Below are 21,936 nucleotides of genomic sequence, written 5' to 3'. Positions count from 1 at the left end.
AGTTTGTGATGCCTAGAGAAATGTCAAATAGGATGCTGAATGTATGTGGCTGGAGCCCTAAGCAGCCACCAGCTCTATGTCTGATGATATATATAAGTGTAGGCATTTCAAGCTATAAGGATGGATGAGATCACCTAGAGAAAAATATACAGAAAAAGGAGGACTAAGATAGGGCCCTGAAAAATGCCAATACTTAGAGGCTGGGGAGAGGAGAAGAAGCTGATAAAGGAGATTAAGGGGTGTCAGCTAGAAAGGCTAGAGGAAATCTAGGAGTGTGATGTTTTAGAAGACAAAACCGGAACGTATTTTATGGAGGAACTAATCAACTCTTTCAAAAGATCAAGCAGCATAAAGATTTGGTAATGCTAGGTCAACAATTACCTTAATAAAAGCAGTTTCCTAACAGTATTTATTTGGAAGGTGACAAAGTGGAAAGAAAAGTATGTACCTTTCAAGACATATGGCTATAACAGATGATAGCAAGAGGGAATAAGGTCAAGAGAGGTTTTCCTTTTCTTTTCAAAGAGAAAATATACTAGTCCACATCTGTAGGATGAAGGGAATAAACAGTGGAATTAATCCAGAGGGAAATGGGGAATTTATTGCAAAGTATTAGGCAGGAGAATGACATAGATTTGTGCTTTGGAAATATCAACATATTTCCAAATGGTAATATAGAGAATGGAAAAGAAAGGGATAGAACAGAAATAGTTAAGAAGGTGAAAAATGCTTGAGGTCTAAAATCAGGAAGAAAAGTGGAAAGCTAAGAGATTTTAAGGAAGTGGAATTGACTGAATGATTGGTGGAATGAGTATGTCTATGGTAGAGAAAAAGAGGAGGCGAGGAGCCTCTCGTTTCTAACTTGGACAACTTGGTTGATGGTAATATCATTCACTCATGAGGGGACTCATTTCCTAAAGTTGGCAGCAAAAAGAAAATGTTACTGCCTGTCAGACATTTCTCTTTAACTGTCGTCCCTCAGTGAACACCTCAAATAAAATGCATCCAAACTCATTAATTAGGAAAGGGTCAGATTCCCCCATAACTCATGTTTCCAAAACTCATCTACTTACGTCATAATATCCTTGATTCAGGCCGAAAAATCTGCTCTCTACTACCTGTGCGAATTTATGTGCTTTTCTCATGTTATTTCCTGTACTTAGAATATATTCTCAAACCCTAACCTTCCCAAATCACTTTGCCATCTCCCAACAGGAAGTAACCTCTTTCACCTCTAAATCCAGTATACTTAAGCTCTACCACTTTTATAGCACTTAATACCTTTGACCTGGAATTTTATTTATGGTGACTTCTTATCTCTTTCATCAGTTTTGGCAGGGGCAGGATTTATCTGATGTATTTCTTTTTATTCCACAGGTACACAGATGCAGTCAAATATACTGAATAAATATATACAGTACTTAACACACATACATAATAAGTGTGACATCTCTGAAGCACCACATGCAAGGGAGTATTATGTCCAGATATTCACTAGTTCATTAAAGCTCTAGGTTTAATTCCCAGTTCCTCCTTATTTAGTTATATGACTTTGAACAAATTGGTCAACTTCTTTAATTTCCTAATCAGTAAAATGAATATGATAGTACCTACTTCATAAGGTTGCTAGGGGAATTAAATGAGATAATATATGTGTGCTGACCTAGAAGAATATAAATGTTATTTAACATTATAACTACAATGTATGTGCCATATATAGTATTACATACTTTATAGTAAGAGGCTATATTATATAACAGAGTATATGAGTTGCAGCCTGCCAGACTTCACTTTGCTATTTTTTACCTGTGAGATCTGGGCATGATACTTGTTTTTTCTGAGCTTTAGTTTCATTACATGTAAAATGGGAATAATAACTTGTGTATTACAGTATTGTTTTATTAAATGAGATGATGGTACACAGTAATAGCTAAAATTATACATTTCCAAGAACAAGACCAATCAATTAAAGATCTCAGCCAATAGCAGTGTCTTGCAGGCGGCTTGTTTTTCTAATTGAAACAATAAACCTACACATAGATTTGGCATCTGGCTTTCTCTCCAACAACAGTGCTCATCAAAACAATTTAATGAGCTGAGGTTTTCAAGTATTTACTACTAGTTGGTAAAATTTAGGTGAAGATTCACAGATTAATTGAGAATAAAAATGGGCCATTAACTGAATAATCAAATCAAGTGAAGCAACAGTGAATAGAGAAAGTGAACAATGCAAAAGAGAAGGACTAATGTCTGTTTCATTGATAAAAAACAGGAAAATACAATAATCTTTCAGTTCAAGCTGGAAAGAGGGGCAGGGTATAGATACAACACAGGCACAGAGTTTAACTTGGCAGCAGCCCTCTGATAACCACATGCTAGAAAAGAGCTTAAGAACCAAACAAAACGAGTACAATTTCCAGAATCAGAATGTTAAGAGTTAGATGGAGTTATAGTGAATACTTAATATTAATGAACAGTAAAGGTACAAAAGGTTCTACAAACAATAGGTTTTGTGAGAGTCTGGGAAATGAAAAAAGGCTTATTAAAATATAAAGATTCTTAGGTGTACTATGGGAAATACATCTGTTTAATTTTTAAAAACTGCTTATTTCCTTTATTTGATCACAGAATCCTTAAAAAAAAAAAAAGTAAAAACCTAATAACATACTCAGGACTAGGGGTATTAAATTCTAAAATAAGCTCCCTATAATGAACAATTGGAGCAATGTTGTCAGTCCCACACGACAGGCCTATTTAAAAATTGTATTTTACAAAAAATATTAAACAATTAATGACTTACTGCCAGAATTCTAAAATGTGCTTTTAATAAAAGTTAGAGAGAATTCTAGAGGTCAAACTTGGAATTTCTTTATAAAAAGCTAAAGATGAGGTTTTCTAAATGAATATTCATGCAGCTGCATCCAGTTATACTTAAGCTTAATATTATACCTTACACTTCAGGGTTTTTGCTACTTGTAGTATGGGAGACAATGGTAATTCTCACTTTTTATTTAATGGATACTGAGAGGTTTTAGGTCACTTCCTAAATTTCATCTCTAGCTTTCCTTCTTGCACATGTACATTTTTCAGTAATACAGTCTGGTAATCCCACTAAAAAGACTGAAAAGCCAGTTCAGAGTAACAACAATTATTTAAGTTTCACTCAAGTTTCTTTGATAATTAGTAATCCTGAGAAAGACATGTTGCATCAAGACTTGATTAATACATGGGAAATACAGCTTAAGTGTAAATGAAGGTTTATAAAATCAATCATTTGTCCTTTCCTTTCTTGGCTGAGGGCAGAAATGGGTATGTCAAACTTTTTATTTCTTTTCAAATACAGTACCAGCCAACTCCAGGGTTCTTATTACTTAAGTAGGAGTCTTTATTTTTCAGAAAGCCCTTTCTCCACTTCCCATGCAAAACATATTTTAGTATTTTAAGATAATATACTGGCAAATACAGAAACACCATCATTTGTTGCATATTAGAATTTACCAAATAATGAAACATTATCTTATTTAATCTTTAATGAATTCTTAGCATAGCTTAAGCTATAGTTTGATTATGTAGTATACTAATAAGGCTGGAAAAGGGATGTTGTGTCACAACATATACTTCCTATCTTGGTGGCTAATATATGTAGATCCTGGTCCCATTGATTTCTACAGCCTTTTGCTTTTCTGTTTGTTTGTTTTTCCAGTATATCAAAGATTTTTCTCTTTGGAATTTCCTTACATTATCTCCAATGCCATCTACCCCCCAACAGTTAACTACTCACTCTGACTAGTTACTTTTTCTCTGAATCCCTTGTTCTCCAGCTTGTCCACGCATGTACAACTGATTCTAAGCTGATGTTATGGACTGAGTGTCTGTGTCCCCCTTAAATTCATATTTCTAAGTCCTAACTCCCAAGGTGATAGTATTTAGAGATGGGACTTTCGGAAGGTAATTAGGGTTAGATGAGGTCATGAAGGAAGGGCCCTAGTCCAATGGGATTAGTGCCCATATAGGAAGAGACATCAGAAAGCTAGCTTGCTCACACTCCTTTCCCTGCCCTCTCGTACAAAGAGATCACGTGAACACAGTGAAATGGTAGCCACTCACAGCTAAGAGAAGAGGCATCAGAATGAACCTTGCCAAAGCTTTGATTCTGGACTTCCCACATTCCAATAGTGTGAAAAATAAAGTTCTGTTATTTAAGTCACTCGGTCTATGGTATTTTGTAATGGCAGCCTGAGCAGATTAAGATAGTCATGAACAGAAACAAGAGGGAAGGTAAGTTGTCTCAATGAGACAGTTCTAAGATTTTAGATTTTAAAGGTGTAGTAACCTATTAATGGTATAGTAGAAAAAGTACAGAAACAGAATTTGGGTTTTTCCTAGTCCCTAGTTCTACTATTTTCTGAACTTGAATCTGTACTGACTTACTTAATCTATCTGAAGCTAAATTTTCTCATGTATAAGATAGAAATATATCTATTTCACAGGATTACTATAATTATTTAATATAGATAGTATCTAAGAGAACATATATTGTAGGGCATAAGGTACTTTATGTTATTTATTGGGAAACAGTATAATTGAAGAAAGCAGCTGGGTTCAAATACTAGTTTTGCCCCTTATGGCTATATGAGCTTGAGTAATTTCTAGAAAGCACCTGTGCCTCAGTTCCTCACCTCTAAAAACAGGGGTAACATCTAGGGCTTATAAATATTAAATGAGATGCTATATTAAAAACTCTCTAGCATAATGCTTGGTGTAGAAAAGAAGCTAATACACATTATATAATAAATCGGCCAGAGAGACAGGGTCAATATGGCTAGAAAGTTTTCATCTGTATTTGCCTTTTAATGGCAAAGCCACTTAAGAAAGGAAAGCGCTGATGTTATAACATTGCAATTTTATGTTAATTTTATGGATTCTATAGTGTCCATTACTGAACACTTGTGTATACAGCCCTATATTGGGGCTATGTACAAAACTCAAAACGCTCCCAATTTAAAATTTATGTACATGCAAATTATTCAATAGAAATAAATTCTAACCAAATGACAAGAAGTCTATTTTGGGTTAAAAGCACGACTCAAGCTATTTATAATATGAAGGAGATTGAACGTATGTTAAATGAATATAGCAGTTTAAATTGTGTATTAGAAGAATGAAGGAATAAACAGTAGGGAATGTAGCCAGAGAAGGCTTGATAAATGTGAATGTTGGGCAATAAATGGGGAAAAATTTACAGAGACAGAGTGGCAGAAAGGAAGTAGGAAGACAAGACGAATGGTGGAAAAAGGCAGAGGCAGAGAGGAATATGGGCAAAGTAGGATGATCAACTAAAGCAGATTTAGAGTTTATATAAAGTAAAAGCTTTCTAACAAAACTATCCAACAGCAGAGTGGCTGCTGTGAGCTTCCCATTACAGAACGTCCTCATTGTGTGTGACACCTTAGAAAGAACTACTGTGCTAGAAGACATTCTGGGTCCCTCACTACACCATAGTTCCCTGAGGAAGACCCCTGCAAAATGATCACTGAAAGCAGAAAAGGAGACAGAGGACCTGATTTGAATCCCACCTCTTCCACTCACTAATTGTGACCTTGGGCAAGTCAGCCTCAGTTTTTCATTTATAAATGGGGAAGTTTGGAACAACGGGAATGTCTGATCAGCCAAGAATGCTCTCAGGTCCCTAAGAACTTTTAGTTAGTCAAAGATGTACAAGTTCTCCACTTTCCTTAGTACAATACATGATCAAATTTTGTAAGGAAGAAAAGAGTTAACTGCTGAGAAAATGAAACCTTACATCTTGGCCACAAAATAATCTGAGGAATCTAAAAAGAAAAACAAAGTCTTTAGCATGTCTAACTCCTGTATGTCAGGTACTATACTGCTTGTGGGAAGAGCTGAGACTAGATATCCTCACTAGTTATCCCAGGGGTCAGGAACTTAAGGCTCGCGAGTCAAATGTGGCTCTTTTGATGACTGCATCTGGCTTGCAGACAAATCTTTAATAAAAAAAATAGTAACGTTTAAAATCATGTATTACAATCCATTCATATCCTACCGCTCATGTTCATGGTTGCGGGTGGCTGGAGCCAATCACAGCTGTCGTCCAGGACAACACCAAATTTTTATGGATAATACGTACCGTACATGGGTTGTTGTATGGCTCTCATGGAATTACATTTTAAAATATATGGCATTCATGGCTCTCTCAGCCAAAAAGGTTCCTGACCCCTGAGTTATCCTATCCAGTCAGTTATACTACAAAGCATGCTGTGCTCTTTTGTTTCCTGTCAATGCTAATAATTAGTTCAATGTCAAAGCTCTGTTTATGCTCCCCATCAAGTTTCAAATTTTAGATGCCTAAAATCAGAAAATGAAAAGAATCAATTCATATACTATACAACAGGTCAATTCAATTATTAATGAATGGCAGTATGAAATAGCACAGTGGATGTACAGCCAGAGTGCACAGCAGCTTCTTGAATAATGTCATTTTATTAGAACATTGATGAGATTCCATAGGAACTTAAGTATTGTTTATAACAATTAACCTATGGTAAATTGATTTTGTTATACATCATTTTACTTAGTCATAGGATTTATAGGTGATGTTAAGTAGGACCTACTGTAATTTGTGTGCCTTAGTTCTTCATTTGTAAAATAACAGGACCTACTTTATGGCCTTGCGTGAGGATTAAATGTATTAATATTCATACAGTGCTTGGAATGATGATGGGTATATGTTACCTACTTGTATTTAATATCAACTTTATTGATATAATTCACATAGAATAAGTTCACCATGTTAAAAGTATACACACAATTGTTTTTTAGTACATGTATACACACTTCTGCAATCAACACCACTATCTGATTTTAGAACATTATCATCCCAAAAAGAAATCCAATATCCATTAGCAGTAACTCCCCAATACCCTGGCAACTACTAACCTACTTCCAGTCACTACAGATCTGCCTATTGTAGACAATACATATGAATGAAATCATATATTACATGGTCTTCTTTCACAAAACATGTTTTCAAGACTCATACATGCTGTAGCACTTATCAGTTACTTTTTTATATAGCTGAATATTTCATTGTATAGATATGACACATTTTGTTAATCCATTCACAAGTCAGTGGTTATTTGGGTTGTTTCCACTTTGTGGCTACTGTAAGAAATGCTCAGTGTATAGTCACGTACGTTTTTGTGTGGACATATTATCTTTCTTTGGAGTAGATACATAAGAGTAAAACTGCTGGGTTATGATAACTCTATTTAACCTTCTGAGAAACTGCCAGACTGTTTTTCAAAGTGGCTGCACCATTTACATTCCCACCAATAATGTATGAGGGTTCAAATGTCTCCACATCCTTGCCAACACTTATTTTCTGACTTTCTGATTCTAGCCATGCCAGTAAGTGCAAAATTGTGGTTTTGATTTGCATTTCCTTGAGAATGAATTATGTCGAGTATCTTTTCATATGTTTATTGGCCACTTATGTTTCTTCTTCAGAAAAATGTCTATTCAGATCCTTTGCCCATTTTTAAAATGGGTTATTTTTATTAAATTCTTTATATATTCTAGATACAAGTCTCTTATCAGATATATGATTTGCAACTATTGTCTCCTATTCTGTGGGTTGTCTTTTCACTTTAATAAAGGCCCTTGAAGCACAAAACTCAACTTTAATGAAGTCCAATTTATTTTTTATTTTGTTGTTTATGTTTTTGTTGTCATATCTAAGAAATCACTGCCAAATCCTAAGCCATGAAGATTTATCCCTATGTTTTTTCCTAAGAGTTTTATGGCTTTAGGTCTCTCTACATTGGGGTCTGATCCATTTTAAGTTAACTTTTGTATATGATGTGAGGTAAAAGTTCAATGACATTATTTTATATGTGGCTATACAGTTGTCACAACACCATTTGTTAAAAGACGATTCTTTCCCCTTTCAGTGATCTGGTCACTCTTGTCAAAAATTAGTTGAACACAGACACGAGTTCATTTCCGTACTCTCAAAACTATTCCTTTGATATACACACACAATACACATATAATTTATATTTATCTATCCTCATATTAGTACTGCACTGTCTTGATTATTGTTGCTTTATTGTTAAGTTTTGAAATTGGGAATTCTGAGTCCTCCAAGTTTGTTCCTTTCAAAACTGTTTTGGCTGTTCTGAATTCTGTGCAACTGCATATGAATCTCAGAACTGGCTTGTTAATTTCTACACAGAATCTACCTAGGATTCTGAAAGATATTGCATAGAATCTATAGATCAATGTTGGAAGTATAACCATCTCAGACATAGTAAGTCTTCCAATCCATGAATATGGGATGTTTTTCTATTTAATTAGATCGTTAGTTTCTCTCAACAATGTTTTATAGTTCTCAAGAAAACTAAGTTATTTCTTTAGTTGTTGCTCTCAGGCTTACCTACCATATACATCTTATCAGAATCAGTTCCAGATTTATATCAACTTAATTCCAGTAAGATATATAAATGTTACCTCTATATGATGCTATTCCTTTTTTTCATTTGTGACATTGGTACATATATCTATAAATGTTTTTAATCCAACAATACATTATAATTATTATTTTATATAATTCTGTCTTCTAAAGATGCTGAGGAAAGGAGAGCAAGTATATATACTTAGAGCTTTTGTTATATTAGCATTCTTATTTATCATTTCTAGTTCTATTGATGTGTTCTTGAGCATTTGAGTTACTATCTGGAGTCACTTACTTCTTCCAATACAGGTTTGGTCTCAGTCATCTTTGTGTTGTTTTTGGCAAATACATTTCTATTTTGTTACTGGCTCAATAAATTACATATATATTGTTTTATACAAATAATTTTAAAATCAGTTGAGAGGAAAGGAGAATAAATATACCCTTACACAGTCTTTTACAATTACATAATTACCTGTACCAGTGATCTGTGTGTATTCAAATTTCTGTTTGGGGTCACTTGCTTTCAGTCTGAAAAAGTTTTAGTATTCATATAAGGTATGTCTTGAACAAGTTCTTTCAGTTTTTCACTTATCTGGTGTCTAGTCCCCCTGCAGTATTAAATAAGAATTCTGCTTAATATAGTACTCCTGGTTGAGGTTTTTCCTTGGAGCTACTTGAATATGTTATCCCATTGCCTTGACCTACATTTCTGATAAGTCAGCTGTGCATCTTTTTGAGGTTCCCTTGTAAGTGGCAAGTCATTTTTCTCTTGCTGCTTTCAAGATTTTTTTCCTTGTCTTTGGCTTTCTGCATTTTTACTATGATGCATCTGTTTTTAGATCTCTTTGAGTATATCCTACTGGAAGCTACTGAGCTTCCTAGATGTGTAGGTTGTTTTTTTAATCAATTTGGCAAGTTTTTGCCATTATTTCTTCAAATATTTTTTCTTCTTCTTTTTCTCTCTCCTTTCCTCTGGTACTCCCATTATACATATGTTGGTACATTAAGGTTGTCCCACAATTCTCTGAGGCTTTCTTCATTTTTCTTTTATCCTTTTCTCTGCTTTTCATCTTCTATACTCTCTATAGATCTAGCTCCAAATTTGCTTATTCTTTCTTCCACCAGTTTGAACCTAGTATTGAGCCGCTCTAGGGGATTTCTATTTGTTATTGTACGTCATTGTACTTTTTAAAAAATGTATTGATTTGATAGAGAGAAAGAGAGAGAGAGATCTATTTGTTGTACTTATTTATACATTCATCTGTTGATTCTTCTATGTGCCCTAAACTGGGGATTGAACTTACAACCTTGGCATATCGGGATGATGCTTTAACCAACTGAGCTACCTGGCCAGGGTTATTGTACTTTTTAATGCCAAAATTTCCATTTGGTTCTTTTTATTCTTTTTAATTAATTTTATCTTTGTATTGATATTCTTCAATTGATATAACATTTCATCAAACCTTGCATTACTTCTTTAATCATGGTTACCTTTAGTTCTCTGAATATATTTATAGTGGCTACTTTGAAGTCTTTGTCTGTTAAAGCCAACATGTGGTCATTCTCACAGGCAGTCTTTAATGCCTGATTCTCCCCCTTCCCCTCAGTGTGAAGGTTATTCTTTCCTATTTCTCTGCATGTCTTCTTTGAAATTGGACATTTTAGATAATATACTGCAGTAACACTGGGTAATGCCCCTACCCTCCAAGACTGGCTATTGTTATCTGCTTGTGCATTTGCTCAGTGACTAGCTGCTCTTCCCTCTCTGCAAGAGGGCTTGCCCTTAGGTAGACCCCCAGTCATCCTGGAATGACAGTGGCTTTGGCAGGACTCTCCTCTCTAACTTTCTCTTTTTCTGACCAAACCCTGCTTTTAAGCTCCACTAACTGCCATTAATTGATCTATCATCTTCAATAACATATTGAGGTATAAATTGCTCTACAAATTTAAAGTCTATTAGGGCTCCTTTGAAGGGGTAGTTCCTGATCAGTAATTAAGGTTTGTTCTAAGCACAGAAGGGTTCCTCCCAGCTGTCTTTTCTCCTTTCTCTCTAGCAAACCAGCCAGCCTTCTGGTTACCTGTATCTTCGAAGAATCTGTTAATCTCTTCGCAATTTACTTTCACCATACCCTGCATAGTGATGTGAAGTTCGTTCCTTTGGAGAGAGATTCCAAGCTCTGTTATAATTCTCTCTGCTTGCTTCTCTGAGAAAAATTCCTGAGCCCTGGTTCTGATACTGGGGGCAAAGACAATGCATACTTCTCTCAGGGTAACAACTCCTTGAGAGAGCAATTGGAGGGGGCGTGGGAGCAGCAGCTTGCCTCTCTCAGGGTAGAACCTGTGTCCCGCCAACAGAGCCAAGAGCAATTGAGGCCCCACTATACTCAACAGCACGGCACCCAAGGTAGAGTGTCTGTCCCATGGGGGGAGGGGCACTTGGGTGAAAAAGGAAGGAGACTCCACCTCTCAGTTGCATTCACTCAGAATTTAGTCTCAGCAACAGGTAGCTGAGGCAAGATAAAAAATGCTGAGCTTACCCCTGTCTCTACTGGGAAGAAAGCCCTCCAACTCTGAGCTCTGTGTTCTTGGTTGTATCAATTTGGAGGAGAGTTTCCATCTTGCTCAGCTGAGAGGAAGGAAGGGAGGAAGCAGGTCTTAGTTTGAGTACCACAGACTTTCACTTTTTTTACTGCATTTTAATAGATTTTTTTGAATAAGTATTTCTTCATTAACTGTATGCTCTTAGGGCTATTCCCAAAGATTTTAAGTGGTTGTTCTTAAAAATAAATTTTTACCAGTTTTATTGGGGAGCAGATCTGTAAAACACCTTAAGCTGTCATGGCTGGAAAAAGTTCTTGATGAGTTTTTTGTATGATAAAATGAATCTGAAACTCTAATGTACAAATCAGAAAAACTATCTTATCACTCCCAAGCAGAAATCCTAAAAGAGTGATCCGAGAATCACACACGGGCTGCCGCATTTATGGCTTACTAAATCAGAAGAGCTATTCTGTTCTTTCTCCCTACATTTATCTTTCAAAACATCTGAAAGATCTTGCAAAACATCTGAAATAAAAAATGGAGTCTCAAATGAAATTTGTTTTATTTTGAACTACTGCAAGGCATTCATCTTGGCCTAGGATACAATTCATCCCTTCTAGTTGCGCTTCATGCCAGATCCCAGCTGGATGGGAACTTTAGAAAGTAAAATGTATAGGATACTTTTGCTTGTGCGCGTTTGTGTGTTAAAGAAATCAGCATATTGAAAATGATTATCTTTAAAGTTACTGGTTTCTAAATGCTTGCATCATGTATCATGTATCCTTAAGATAAGGACGCCAAAAATAAAATTTGTCAAATTTGCAAGGCATGTTGCAAATTCAGTTGTCATGTTTGCAAGGCTCAGTTGTTTTAGTGAAAATTAGAGTTTTAACAACGTCAAATGACTAAAATAAGTGTAAAAGGCTTTCAGAACCAAGCCTCCATGCCTCAAGTTATTCCTAAGCATGAATCCACACTATATGATTAATGTTTCTATGCTGGCACATTTTCCATGGGGGAATCTAATGAAAATTTACCCATTCATTTTCTATAGTCCACAATGATAATCCTCAGTATGCACCTGGAGCTGAGAAAGTGCCAAACCAAACACGACAGGCAAACAGCCAATTTAAGAACCAAAACCTAACACAGAGCCTGGAATGCAGGAATTACTGAAAAAAAGATATGTAGACTACAGAGATCTCCACTAACATGCCAAGTCTGGGTGGGGGATCAAGTGGTATCAAATGATAGACTAGAACTCTGTGTTCATATAAATTTATTTCATTCCATAAACTGGTGCTATACATACTACCTCTAAATGAAATAATACTTTTATGATCCTTCAAAAGGAAATGTGTAAGAAAATCAAGAAGGCTCAATTTTAGAGAAAATAAATAATTTTCAAAAAACGTATTGGTCTTTCCTTATACCTCCAATCACACTATTATAAAAGAATATAGTATATAACATATATGTCATATATATTATCATATTTTGACATTATAACCTACTATATCAGAAAAGTTTAAATTACAGAAAAGGGAAAGAAAAATATCCACAGTAATGATATTCAGATAGTCACCATTTAGTGAATTTTCTTGTAGTCATTTTTCTTTGTAGTTTTTATTAGTGTTACATGGTTGTGATCATACTATATGAATACTCTTGTATCCTGCATTTTCAGTACACGATATGAGATGTGCTTGAGATTATGCTGTATCATTAAGAGAATACCAAACTCAATAGCAAACAATCTATACAAGTCACAGGAATTCTGGTCTCCACTCAATTTTCTAGTTCCCTTCATTTATTTAACAGGTGTCTATATTATTTTGTGCCACATGCAGTGCTGGGGAATGAAAATACCAAGAGAAGTAAGCGAGTGTGTCCTCATCCTCACGGAAGTCCTAACTTAGCAATTACCCTCTGCCTTCACAGAAATATGGGCTTACCTATGTGAATGTGAAGGTGATAAAATAAGTGCTTGAAATCAGGCTATTTTTAACTTCATTCTTTTGAGGAAAATTATTATATAGACAAAGATTTATCTCACACAACTGAAATTTTCCACGAGTTATCCAGGTGCATTTTCATCTCACAGATAGAGCTTCAATGCTTTTGCTTATTTTATGACAAGTATTTGTCAACATTTATTGCAATTATGTAGTTAGTCTATTGGTCTTGAGATCAGCTGTGTTTCAGAAATCAATATAAAAGCTTTCTTCATTTCTTCAAGATGCAAATTTTCAGATTATTCATCACACTTCTCCCATCCTACATATTTGATGATATATTTGTTTATGTGCTGGTAGATAATCACAGCCTACCAATTTAGGGAGAAAATGTAAAGCAAACATGTCAAAAAGTACAAGTGCTTATACCCAAATCTATAATGATCCACATGCACCTGGAACTATTTGCATTTAGGTACAAACATTAGCAGTTATATCTGACTTTTATCTGGAAAAATTTAAGCACTCCTAGTTGGTAACTTGCTGTCATCCAATTTAAGTCTAGTTGCCTAAATGGTGTCTCAGATATGAAATAAGAGATAAAACAAGCTATTGAGTCATAATTTCAAACCTTATGAAATACACCTCAAGTGATAATGAGTGTGAGCACTGAGCAGTGAAGGAGCTGCACACAATTCAGAAAATGTGTTCTATATCTGAGGCTCCACCACTTACTAGTTATGTACATGTTAGCAAGTTGTCATTAATGTGATCCTCAGTTTTCTTATCAATAATATAGGGATGACATATTTGCCATACTTATAGCATTAGTGCACTACTGTTACAAAGCAGAGCTTTGTAAAAAATGTAAAACATACATAAGTGTTATGAATTAGGTATAAGGATGATTAATTTATAACTATTTCCTAAAATATCTCAGTATAACTTTAATGGAAAGAGAATGAAAGGTTCCATTCTCTTACATTTACTTCTAAGTTATCACAAAGGTTTTACATAAGAAAGATGTGTGTTGCAGAGACACATCCAGAGTCTGTCGAAAGGGGTGCTGCAGTTACCATGGAGCTACTGTATGGAAGCTCCAGAGACATGTTTAGGAAAGAGAAAAAGAGAACTAGGGTAGCAAAACAAATTGGATGGTAATTTGAGTTCCTTTTATTTTAAGACTGGCTTTAATGTGGAGACATGTCTACTATTCTATGTCTCTCTCCATCTAGAATTTAAGAAACTGTTAGGATGCAATTCCTTTAGAGCAGTCCAATAGTTTTGATTTCAAACTCTTTTTAGGGCCCTAGGCATAGAAGAGTCACTAATGGTTTTAACCCTTGGAGACTGAAATGGTTTTGTTTGTCAATGTTTTTCCATTAATGAAGATTACCTAGCTAGGTCCCTAATGAGATTTGTTTATATCAGAACTCCTAGGAAGCAGAAATCTGCACACTGTAATGGAAAATAACACCAGTACAGTAGTTATCACCTCCAAAGATCTAAAAGGCAGTAAAGCACAGTATTTTGAAAATGTTAAATTTTGCTATGACCCAATAGGAAATAAACATGCTTTATTAATAGCTGTGTGGAAATTTTTTCTCCCTCAGCTGAAACTTATATGAAGTAGGGAATCCGTGTCTTAATGAATTTACTTTGACTACTAAAAGCACTACCAAAAATTCTAACACCAGATTCCCAAGGCACCATAAACCTACAGATATAGTATGGATTCTCCAAACTAAACTCAATGAATAGCAGTTGCCTTCCTAGCTTGAGTATCTGTTATGAGTATGTCAAAAAATATGTTCTTGTTAACATGTTTCTTTTTTTTCCACTTAACTCTCTCTTCCATTTACACATAATGGTCTGTCTCCCTCTCTCTCTCTGTCTCTTTACCACACCATAGTATATCCTAGTTTCTTCATATACTTCCTAATTGCTAGACACTTGGTTGTTTCCAATACTTTGCTATTATGTACAATGCTTTAATGAACAACTTTGTTTACTTGAGTTCAACCTATCCACAAAACAGATTTCTAAAAGTGGCATTGCTTGGTCAACGGGCAAACTGTTATCTGTAATTTTGGTAGATACTGCCAGTTTCTGTTCCACAGGAATTGTGCCATTTTGCACTCCCACCAAATGTGTATGTAATACTTGTTTCCTTTAGACCATCCATAAAAATACATATGCATGGATCCCATCCCCCAAATTCTGATTCAGTAGATAAAGGGTCAGCCCTGAGCAAGCCTATCTTTAAAAAGTTCCACAAAAAGCACATTGCTGGTTGAGCACCCCAGTTGTAAAAGGTATTCTAATCTTGTTTACACTGTTCAAATCCATAAGAAAATCAGAGTTAAATCTTTAACTTTCAAAGTTTATACTCCATGTCACATATTCAATAATATTTTTTGAATGCCTATTATGTGCTGGGCACTCTAGATGTCGAGGACACAAAGATAAATAATAGTATTTGTCATCAGGGAGTTCATAGGGTCTAATATGAGAGACACAGGTATATAATTAGGAGATAATGTATAAGAAGAGTGTTAGATATTTACAGATAATTTTATGGGAATACTGAAAAGGGACACTTCACCTTAACAGGAATGCCAGAGGAGGCTTCCTGGAGCTCTGTAGGATTCACCAGGTAAAAAGAAGAGGTATGGACAAAGGAAATGGCATATTAGCTAGAAAATAGCATATGAAAAGGTAGAAAATAAGAAACAGAGGGAGGTGTATATGTATGTAACTGGAAACACTTCATATTTCCAAAGCACAAAATACAAGGGAGAGAAGAAGTAAGCTACAAAAGTAGGCAGAGATTGGGTCACTAAGCATCTAGTATGTCATCTTTAGAAGCTTCAACTTTATTTTATAGGCAAAAACAGTCACTCAAGGGTTTTAAAGATTGGGAGTAACAATCAGATTGTTGTTCTAGATTTATGGACAATGGACTAGAAGGCATATAACTGGAAAAAAGAACAGTTAGTTAGAAAACTGGTGCAGTAATCCAGAAGAAAGCTTGAATGAATTAGGGCATGGGTTAAGGAGAGAATGAATTTAAAAAATCATAAGAGTAAAATGAACAGAATGTAAACATCAGGTATTGTAGGTGGAGGTGAATAGAAGGTTAATTTTAAGGTATTATCAAGATACTACTAAGAAAGCTAGATTTAAGCTATTTTCCCATCAGCAGTGATAGGTTTACACTGATTTAGTCATGCTCTCTTACCTGGTCTTGGCATTTATGAGGCTAAGGATAGAGGTACACAGCCCAGCAAAACACACAGATAAAACTGGTAAGCTTCTCCTTTAGCATCAGCTCTAATCACTAAGTAAAGCAACTACAGGCAATCCAACAGGAAAACACACATTACATGGGCATATCTCTGATGTACCTTCTCTTGTAACTCCTCTATTGGTGAGTCTCTTAACTCTACTTTCCTCTATGTCCATGAAGTGGCCTAGACATCTGCTGACAATATAAATAACTGTCAGCACAGGGGACGATATGTGGCTAAGGGGTAGTAGCATGAACATCCATTTTGCCAAAACTGAGCCCCAACCAAGCTTTACAGTATTAGTCAAGTATTTTGGGCAGCCTGCAGTCCTGCCATAAATGAACCCCTCACACTGCTCTGATTTATTCAAGTGTAATATCCTGTGGGGACAGCGCAGGAGTGAGCTGAGTATACTAAACCTGGCACTTGCTTTCTTCTCGGAGTTTCTAAAAAACAAACTGGAGGGAGACCGAAAACTAAATAACCATCAGATGAAAACAAGTCCACTGCTTAGAAAATCCATGAATGAAATACACACACACACACTAACACTAAGGCTTACCTTTCTTTTATCTTCATCTGTTGGTTCAAATTTGAAAGTAGCCCTATGCTGAGGGGGGAGAAAAAAGGGAAACAACGTCATTTTAAATATACAGATTTTTAATTTTGGCTATGTTTAAAAATATATAATGGAAAAATATTGCCTTCTCATATCATATCTTATTATTCTTATTTAAGCAAGAGATACTGGCATGTAAGCAAATAATTTTAAGCAGTGTAAAAAGACTATAGCAGAAATATATATCAAGGAGCACAGACTACCAAGCCTCTAACTCTACCCAGGGAAATCTGAAATATTTCGCATGAAGTTGAGAATTTGAACTGGACCTTGAAGTATGAATAGAAGTTTGCCAGGAGGTAAAAGGAAAGCAGTGTAAATAGAAACAAAGGTGCAGATGTGTGAAACTATATTTGTGAAATGAGCAGCTCTGTCAGAGTGAACCACAGGACACATGTTAGGGAATGGGGGAGTGAAGAAAGATGAAAATGGAAAAGTAGATTAGACAGAGATTTGGAAGGGCCTTCTAATATTGCTGAGGAGTTTGTACTTTCTTTTTTATATGTAATAAGAAATAACCAGAGAATATAGATAGGAAAAAGACTATTCAGAAAAATATTCTGTAAGAATGAGAATGTAAATCATGGCCCTATTACTTAGTTAGTTGAGCCAATAACAAACTCTCTATAACTGGATTTCTTATGTGAAAACAGGGGGTTACTTAGTTCACAGAGCTACTTTGAAAGTTAAAACAGCTACGGCATATACTGCACCATCTCGGTACCTGGCACACAGTAAACAGTAAATATTAGCATTATAATGATGATGATGCCAATGATATTGAGGAAAAAAATAACTGGAAGAGTGTCATGACTCCTAAAATGATTGGTGGCAACACTATATATTCCACTCTGTAGCTAAAATAGATGATGGAGTAATCTGATTTGTCTATTGCTACAGAAAGAGTGATGGTACCCCAAAACTAGAGCACAAAATTTCTTATTCTTCTCTCAAGTTTTATTCAAAAGAACCAAGTGCTTTTATGAATCCTAAGTTTTCCTTAAAAAAAAAAAAGTCCACTGAACATCTCTGTGCCTTTCCTTTGTATTTTCCTCATCAGCCACACTAACAAACATTTACTAGCAACCTACCAGGAGATAAGTACACCGAGCTCGCACTAAAGATATCATCATTACAGGTGGTTCTGCATTGACAACTCTATAGAAGAAGCAAGCTTTGAAATTAAATGATTAAATGAGAAGGAGAAGAAATGCTGACAGAGCAGCAGTTCTAAAGGTAAGAAAAGGTCAGAAGAAAGACTTAGAGGTAAGAGAGAAGGGGCACTGGAGGAAACCTAAGAGAGACGGTTTCACATATGGTATGCAAAATGATTAAATGAATTGTCAGGTGATAAGGGGTTGGATTTTAAATTTTATACCTGAACTATAAGATATGTAACAGGCACCTAGGGGAAGTGTGAACAATAGAGCATTCTGCAATATTTTGAGCAGCATTTTATAGGCCAGATCAAAGGAGAGCAAGACCGAAGACATAAAGCTCTCTGAAAAATGGGCATCAATAATCCAAGCATGATACTGTTGGTAGCAGGCAGTATAAACTGACACAAACTTTAAAAGGGAAAGTGATTTGGCAACACATACAATATTGGAAACTATAAAAATATTCATACCCTTTTACTCAGAACTTCTCCTAGGAATTTATCCTAATGAAATTATCCATAAGGAGAGAAAAATTATATATGTAAGCATGTTCACTGCAGTGCTATCTAATATTATAGAAGAAAAAGACAACATGACTTATGAAATAAACTGCTATGCATCCTTGTTGTGCATCCACCTGATATTTTTTTAATTATTTTTATTTATTCATTTTAGAGGGGAGAGAGAGAGAGATAGAGAGAGAGAAAGAAGGGGGGAGGAGCAGGAAGCATCAATTCCCATATGTGCCTTGACGGGGCAAGCCCAAGGTTTCGAACTGCCAACCTCAGCGTTCCAGGTCAGTGCTTGATCCACTGCGTCACCACAGGTCAGGTCATCCACCTGATATTATATTGCAGTTTTAAAAAGCTTTATGATGGTATCAAGTGGAAGCATCAAATTATATGAATCTATCTATGATGAAAGTATCTACATAAAATATGGATGCATTCAAACAGTTTCAGTGTTAAAATGCAAATATAAAGGCAACTGAATAGGGGGATTGGTGGAATTCCCAGTTTCTTTTCTTTTTCTTTACAAAACATTGTTGGGATATTACTTTTAGAATTAAGAGAAATTTTAAAAATAAAAGATGAGTGAATGAATGAACAAGGAAAGAAACAAAAAAAGAGAAAAGAACAAGTTGTAAATCTGAAGGCTATAATTTAGAAATTTAGACCTGAGGTTTAGTAAAAACCAACATTAGATAAAAGATAAAGAAGCTTGCAAACTGAAGCTTAATCAAGATCCAATACAAATGAAAATAAATAATTGTACTTAGAATCCAAGAAAGCTTTTTTTTTTTTTTTTCATTTTTTCATTTTTCTGAAGCTGGAAACGGGGAGAGACAGTCAGACAGATTCCCGCATGCGCCCGACCGGGATCCACCCGGCACGCCCACCAGGGGCGATGCTCTGCCCACCAGGGGGCGATGCTCTGCCCATCCTGGGCGTCGCCATGTTGCGACCAGAGCCACTCTAGCGCCTGGGGCAGAGGCCACAGAGCCATCCCCAGCGCCCGGGCCATCTTTGCTCCAATGGAGCCTTGGCTGCGGGAGGGGAAGAGAGAGACAGAGAGGAAAGCGCGGCGGAGGGGTGGAGAAGCAAATGGGTGCTTCTCCTGTGTGCCCTGGCCGGGAATCGAACCCGGGTCCTCCGCACGCTAGGCCGACACTCTACCGCTGAGCCAACCAGCCAGGGCAAGAAAGCTTATTTTTTGCCATTATATGTGAAGTCCATAAATTATCTGAAATAAATGTGCCTGGTTGCCAATATAGTGGTTCTCCTAAACATTTTTCAGCATTTATGGTAAGGGAATAGAAAAAAGATATCTTTGAAAAAGACCTTCATTATGTTATAAGAATATATTTTGAAGTTTCTATGTATAATTAATCTTTTAAGGTGATAATTTACAATAGTACCAAGAACTAATTTCTCTGTTGCTTTTTAAATGCAAGGCTGATCCTGTCATAAAACCACGTTAAAAAAAAGAAAAACTTTCAAAAACCCTGTCTCGACAGCAGGAGGGCTTAATTTAATTAGAAAATATACTGGTATGTGAGGCAATAAAATTGAATTTTGAATGTGCCAATCTATTAAAAAACTCACACAGACCTCTAAGATTGTTTGGATCTAAAGATACCTAAGGCTGGCTTCTTTTATCCAACTTAGATCATCCCTTACCTGTTCAGTACCTCTAACCTTTATTCTCCCCCCTTTTCTACAACTGAAGGGAAAGGAAACTACATTTCTGGCAGTAAATGCCTTTCTAGAACTGCTAGCCAACAGTCAACCACCTCACCTTTTTTATGCGCTTAATTTCCAGATGAACAGGAGCAGTAAGTCAAATATAAACTAGAGCAGGGGTCCCCAAACTATGGCCCACGGGCCGCATGCAGCCCCCTGAGGCCATTTATCCGGCCCCCGCCGCACTTCTGGAAGGGGCACCTCTTTCATTCGTGGTCAGTGAGAGGAGCACAGTTCTCATTGAAATACTGGTCAGTTTGTTGATTTAAATTTACTTGTTCTTTATTTTAAATATTGTATTTGTTCCCGTTTTATTTTTTTACTTTAAAATAAGATATGTGCAGTGCATAAGGATTTGTTCATAGTTTTTTTTATAGTCCGGCCCTCCAACGGTCCGAGGGACAGTGAACTGGCCCCCTGTGTAAAAAGTATGGGGACCCCTGAACTAGAGTAAAACCATTGTTCAATTTGGAGAGCTCGTAAGGTAGGAACAGCCCACTGACATACCAGACTCATTATGAAGATTTCCCCTTTGGGTCCAAGAAGCTCAGGCTCAGGAGTCAGACTGCACTGCCAGTCCTGATGCTTACTAATAGTGTGATTGTGGTTAAGTTACTGAACCTTTCTGCCTGTCAGAACTTCCTTCTATAATACCTTGCACGGAGCAGATGTTTGATAAGTGGCTACTATGCCCTATAATGTAGCCAAATACTGAACTAAATGGTAAGGGAACTAGGAGTTACTGCATAGATTTCCAAAGATACACTCAAATGGTATGAATACAAGGGAATTAATCTAACTGTGGTGTGGTGGGGTGGTGTGTGTGTGTGTGTGTGTGTTGCTGTGTTTCATGAATAGAGATTACTACTAGAACTAAACACCAGTAACTGAGATTATACAACCCAATCTGGAAAGAAGAACAAGTTATAACAAAGGAACAGCCCACTAAACATGCTCCTCTGCAAAAATCTGTGGAATGAACTCAGTCAGAATTCAACCTCAGAATGGAAAGCAAAAAATCCTGACATGGTACAGGATTTTTACATGCCCTATTCAAATGTGTTTCTAGAACTGTCCCAATATTAGGTCCCTATCAATCAGGTTCTTCTAGCACATAAACAAAGACCTCACTGCTATCAGTGTGGTTTTCTTCTCTTAAGAGAACTACTCTTAGACCTGCCTGCCTGTATCTTAAATAACTTTTACCTTTCATTTGGCCATAAACTTGTCATACTGCTAAGGTAGAATCCTGTTGGAGCTTGCCATGGGGTAACATACGTCCAAGTGGCTTCTACAGCCACCAGGCCATATCTCTGGTTATCATCATAGTTGATAACTCTAGACCTGTTTCTTCACCTATTAACTGAGGGAGTTGGGCCCAATTATCTTTGAGGTTCCTTCTAGTCTAAATATCCTGGGATTCAAGGAACTATGATACTACTGTACACCTCGGAATCCTAGATCACTATTTATTGTTGGTAATCATAATGATGACAACCAATCTGTCTACAAAATCTTTATTAGAATAGGCTCTAAAAGAGGAGATTGGACAGCCTAGACTAGCACAATACATACTTCCCATCATAATAGCTCATTCTATAAGTAGAGTGGAGGTGATAAGGGTCCAACAGTAGCCAAAGGAAGTAGTCTAC

At 36.2% G+C, this 21,936-nt stretch overlaps 1 protein-coding gene across 5 annotated transcripts in view; it reads right to left on the bottom strand.

Annotated features, from left to right (window-relative positions):
* RIC8B (RIC8 guanine nucleotide exchange factor B) overlaps positions 1-21,936 on the bottom strand; it is a 110,323-nt gene that overhangs the window by 84,196 nt on the left and 4,191 nt on the right. For all 5 annotated transcript variants that reach the window (XR_010729539.1, XR_010729540.1, XM_066263606.1 and 2 more), the window contains exon 2: positions 16,825-16,872. Coding sequence is in view for 3 of the 5 variants with exons in the window: in XM_066263606.1 (XP_066119703.1) it covers positions 16,825-16,872 (48 nt within the window). In the remaining 2 variants the exon portion in view is untranslated. The remainder of the gene's footprint in view (positions 1-16,824; positions 16,873-21,936) is intronic.

Source organism: Saccopteryx bilineata, chromosome 1, assembly GCF_036850765.1.
Source record: "Saccopteryx bilineata isolate mSacBil1 chromosome 1, mSacBil1_pri_phased_curated, whole genome shotgun sequence".
NCBI lineage: Eukaryota > Metazoa > Chordata > Mammalia > Chiroptera > Emballonuridae > Saccopteryx > Saccopteryx bilineata.
This window is presented reverse-complemented; position numbering and strand designations above follow the sequence as displayed.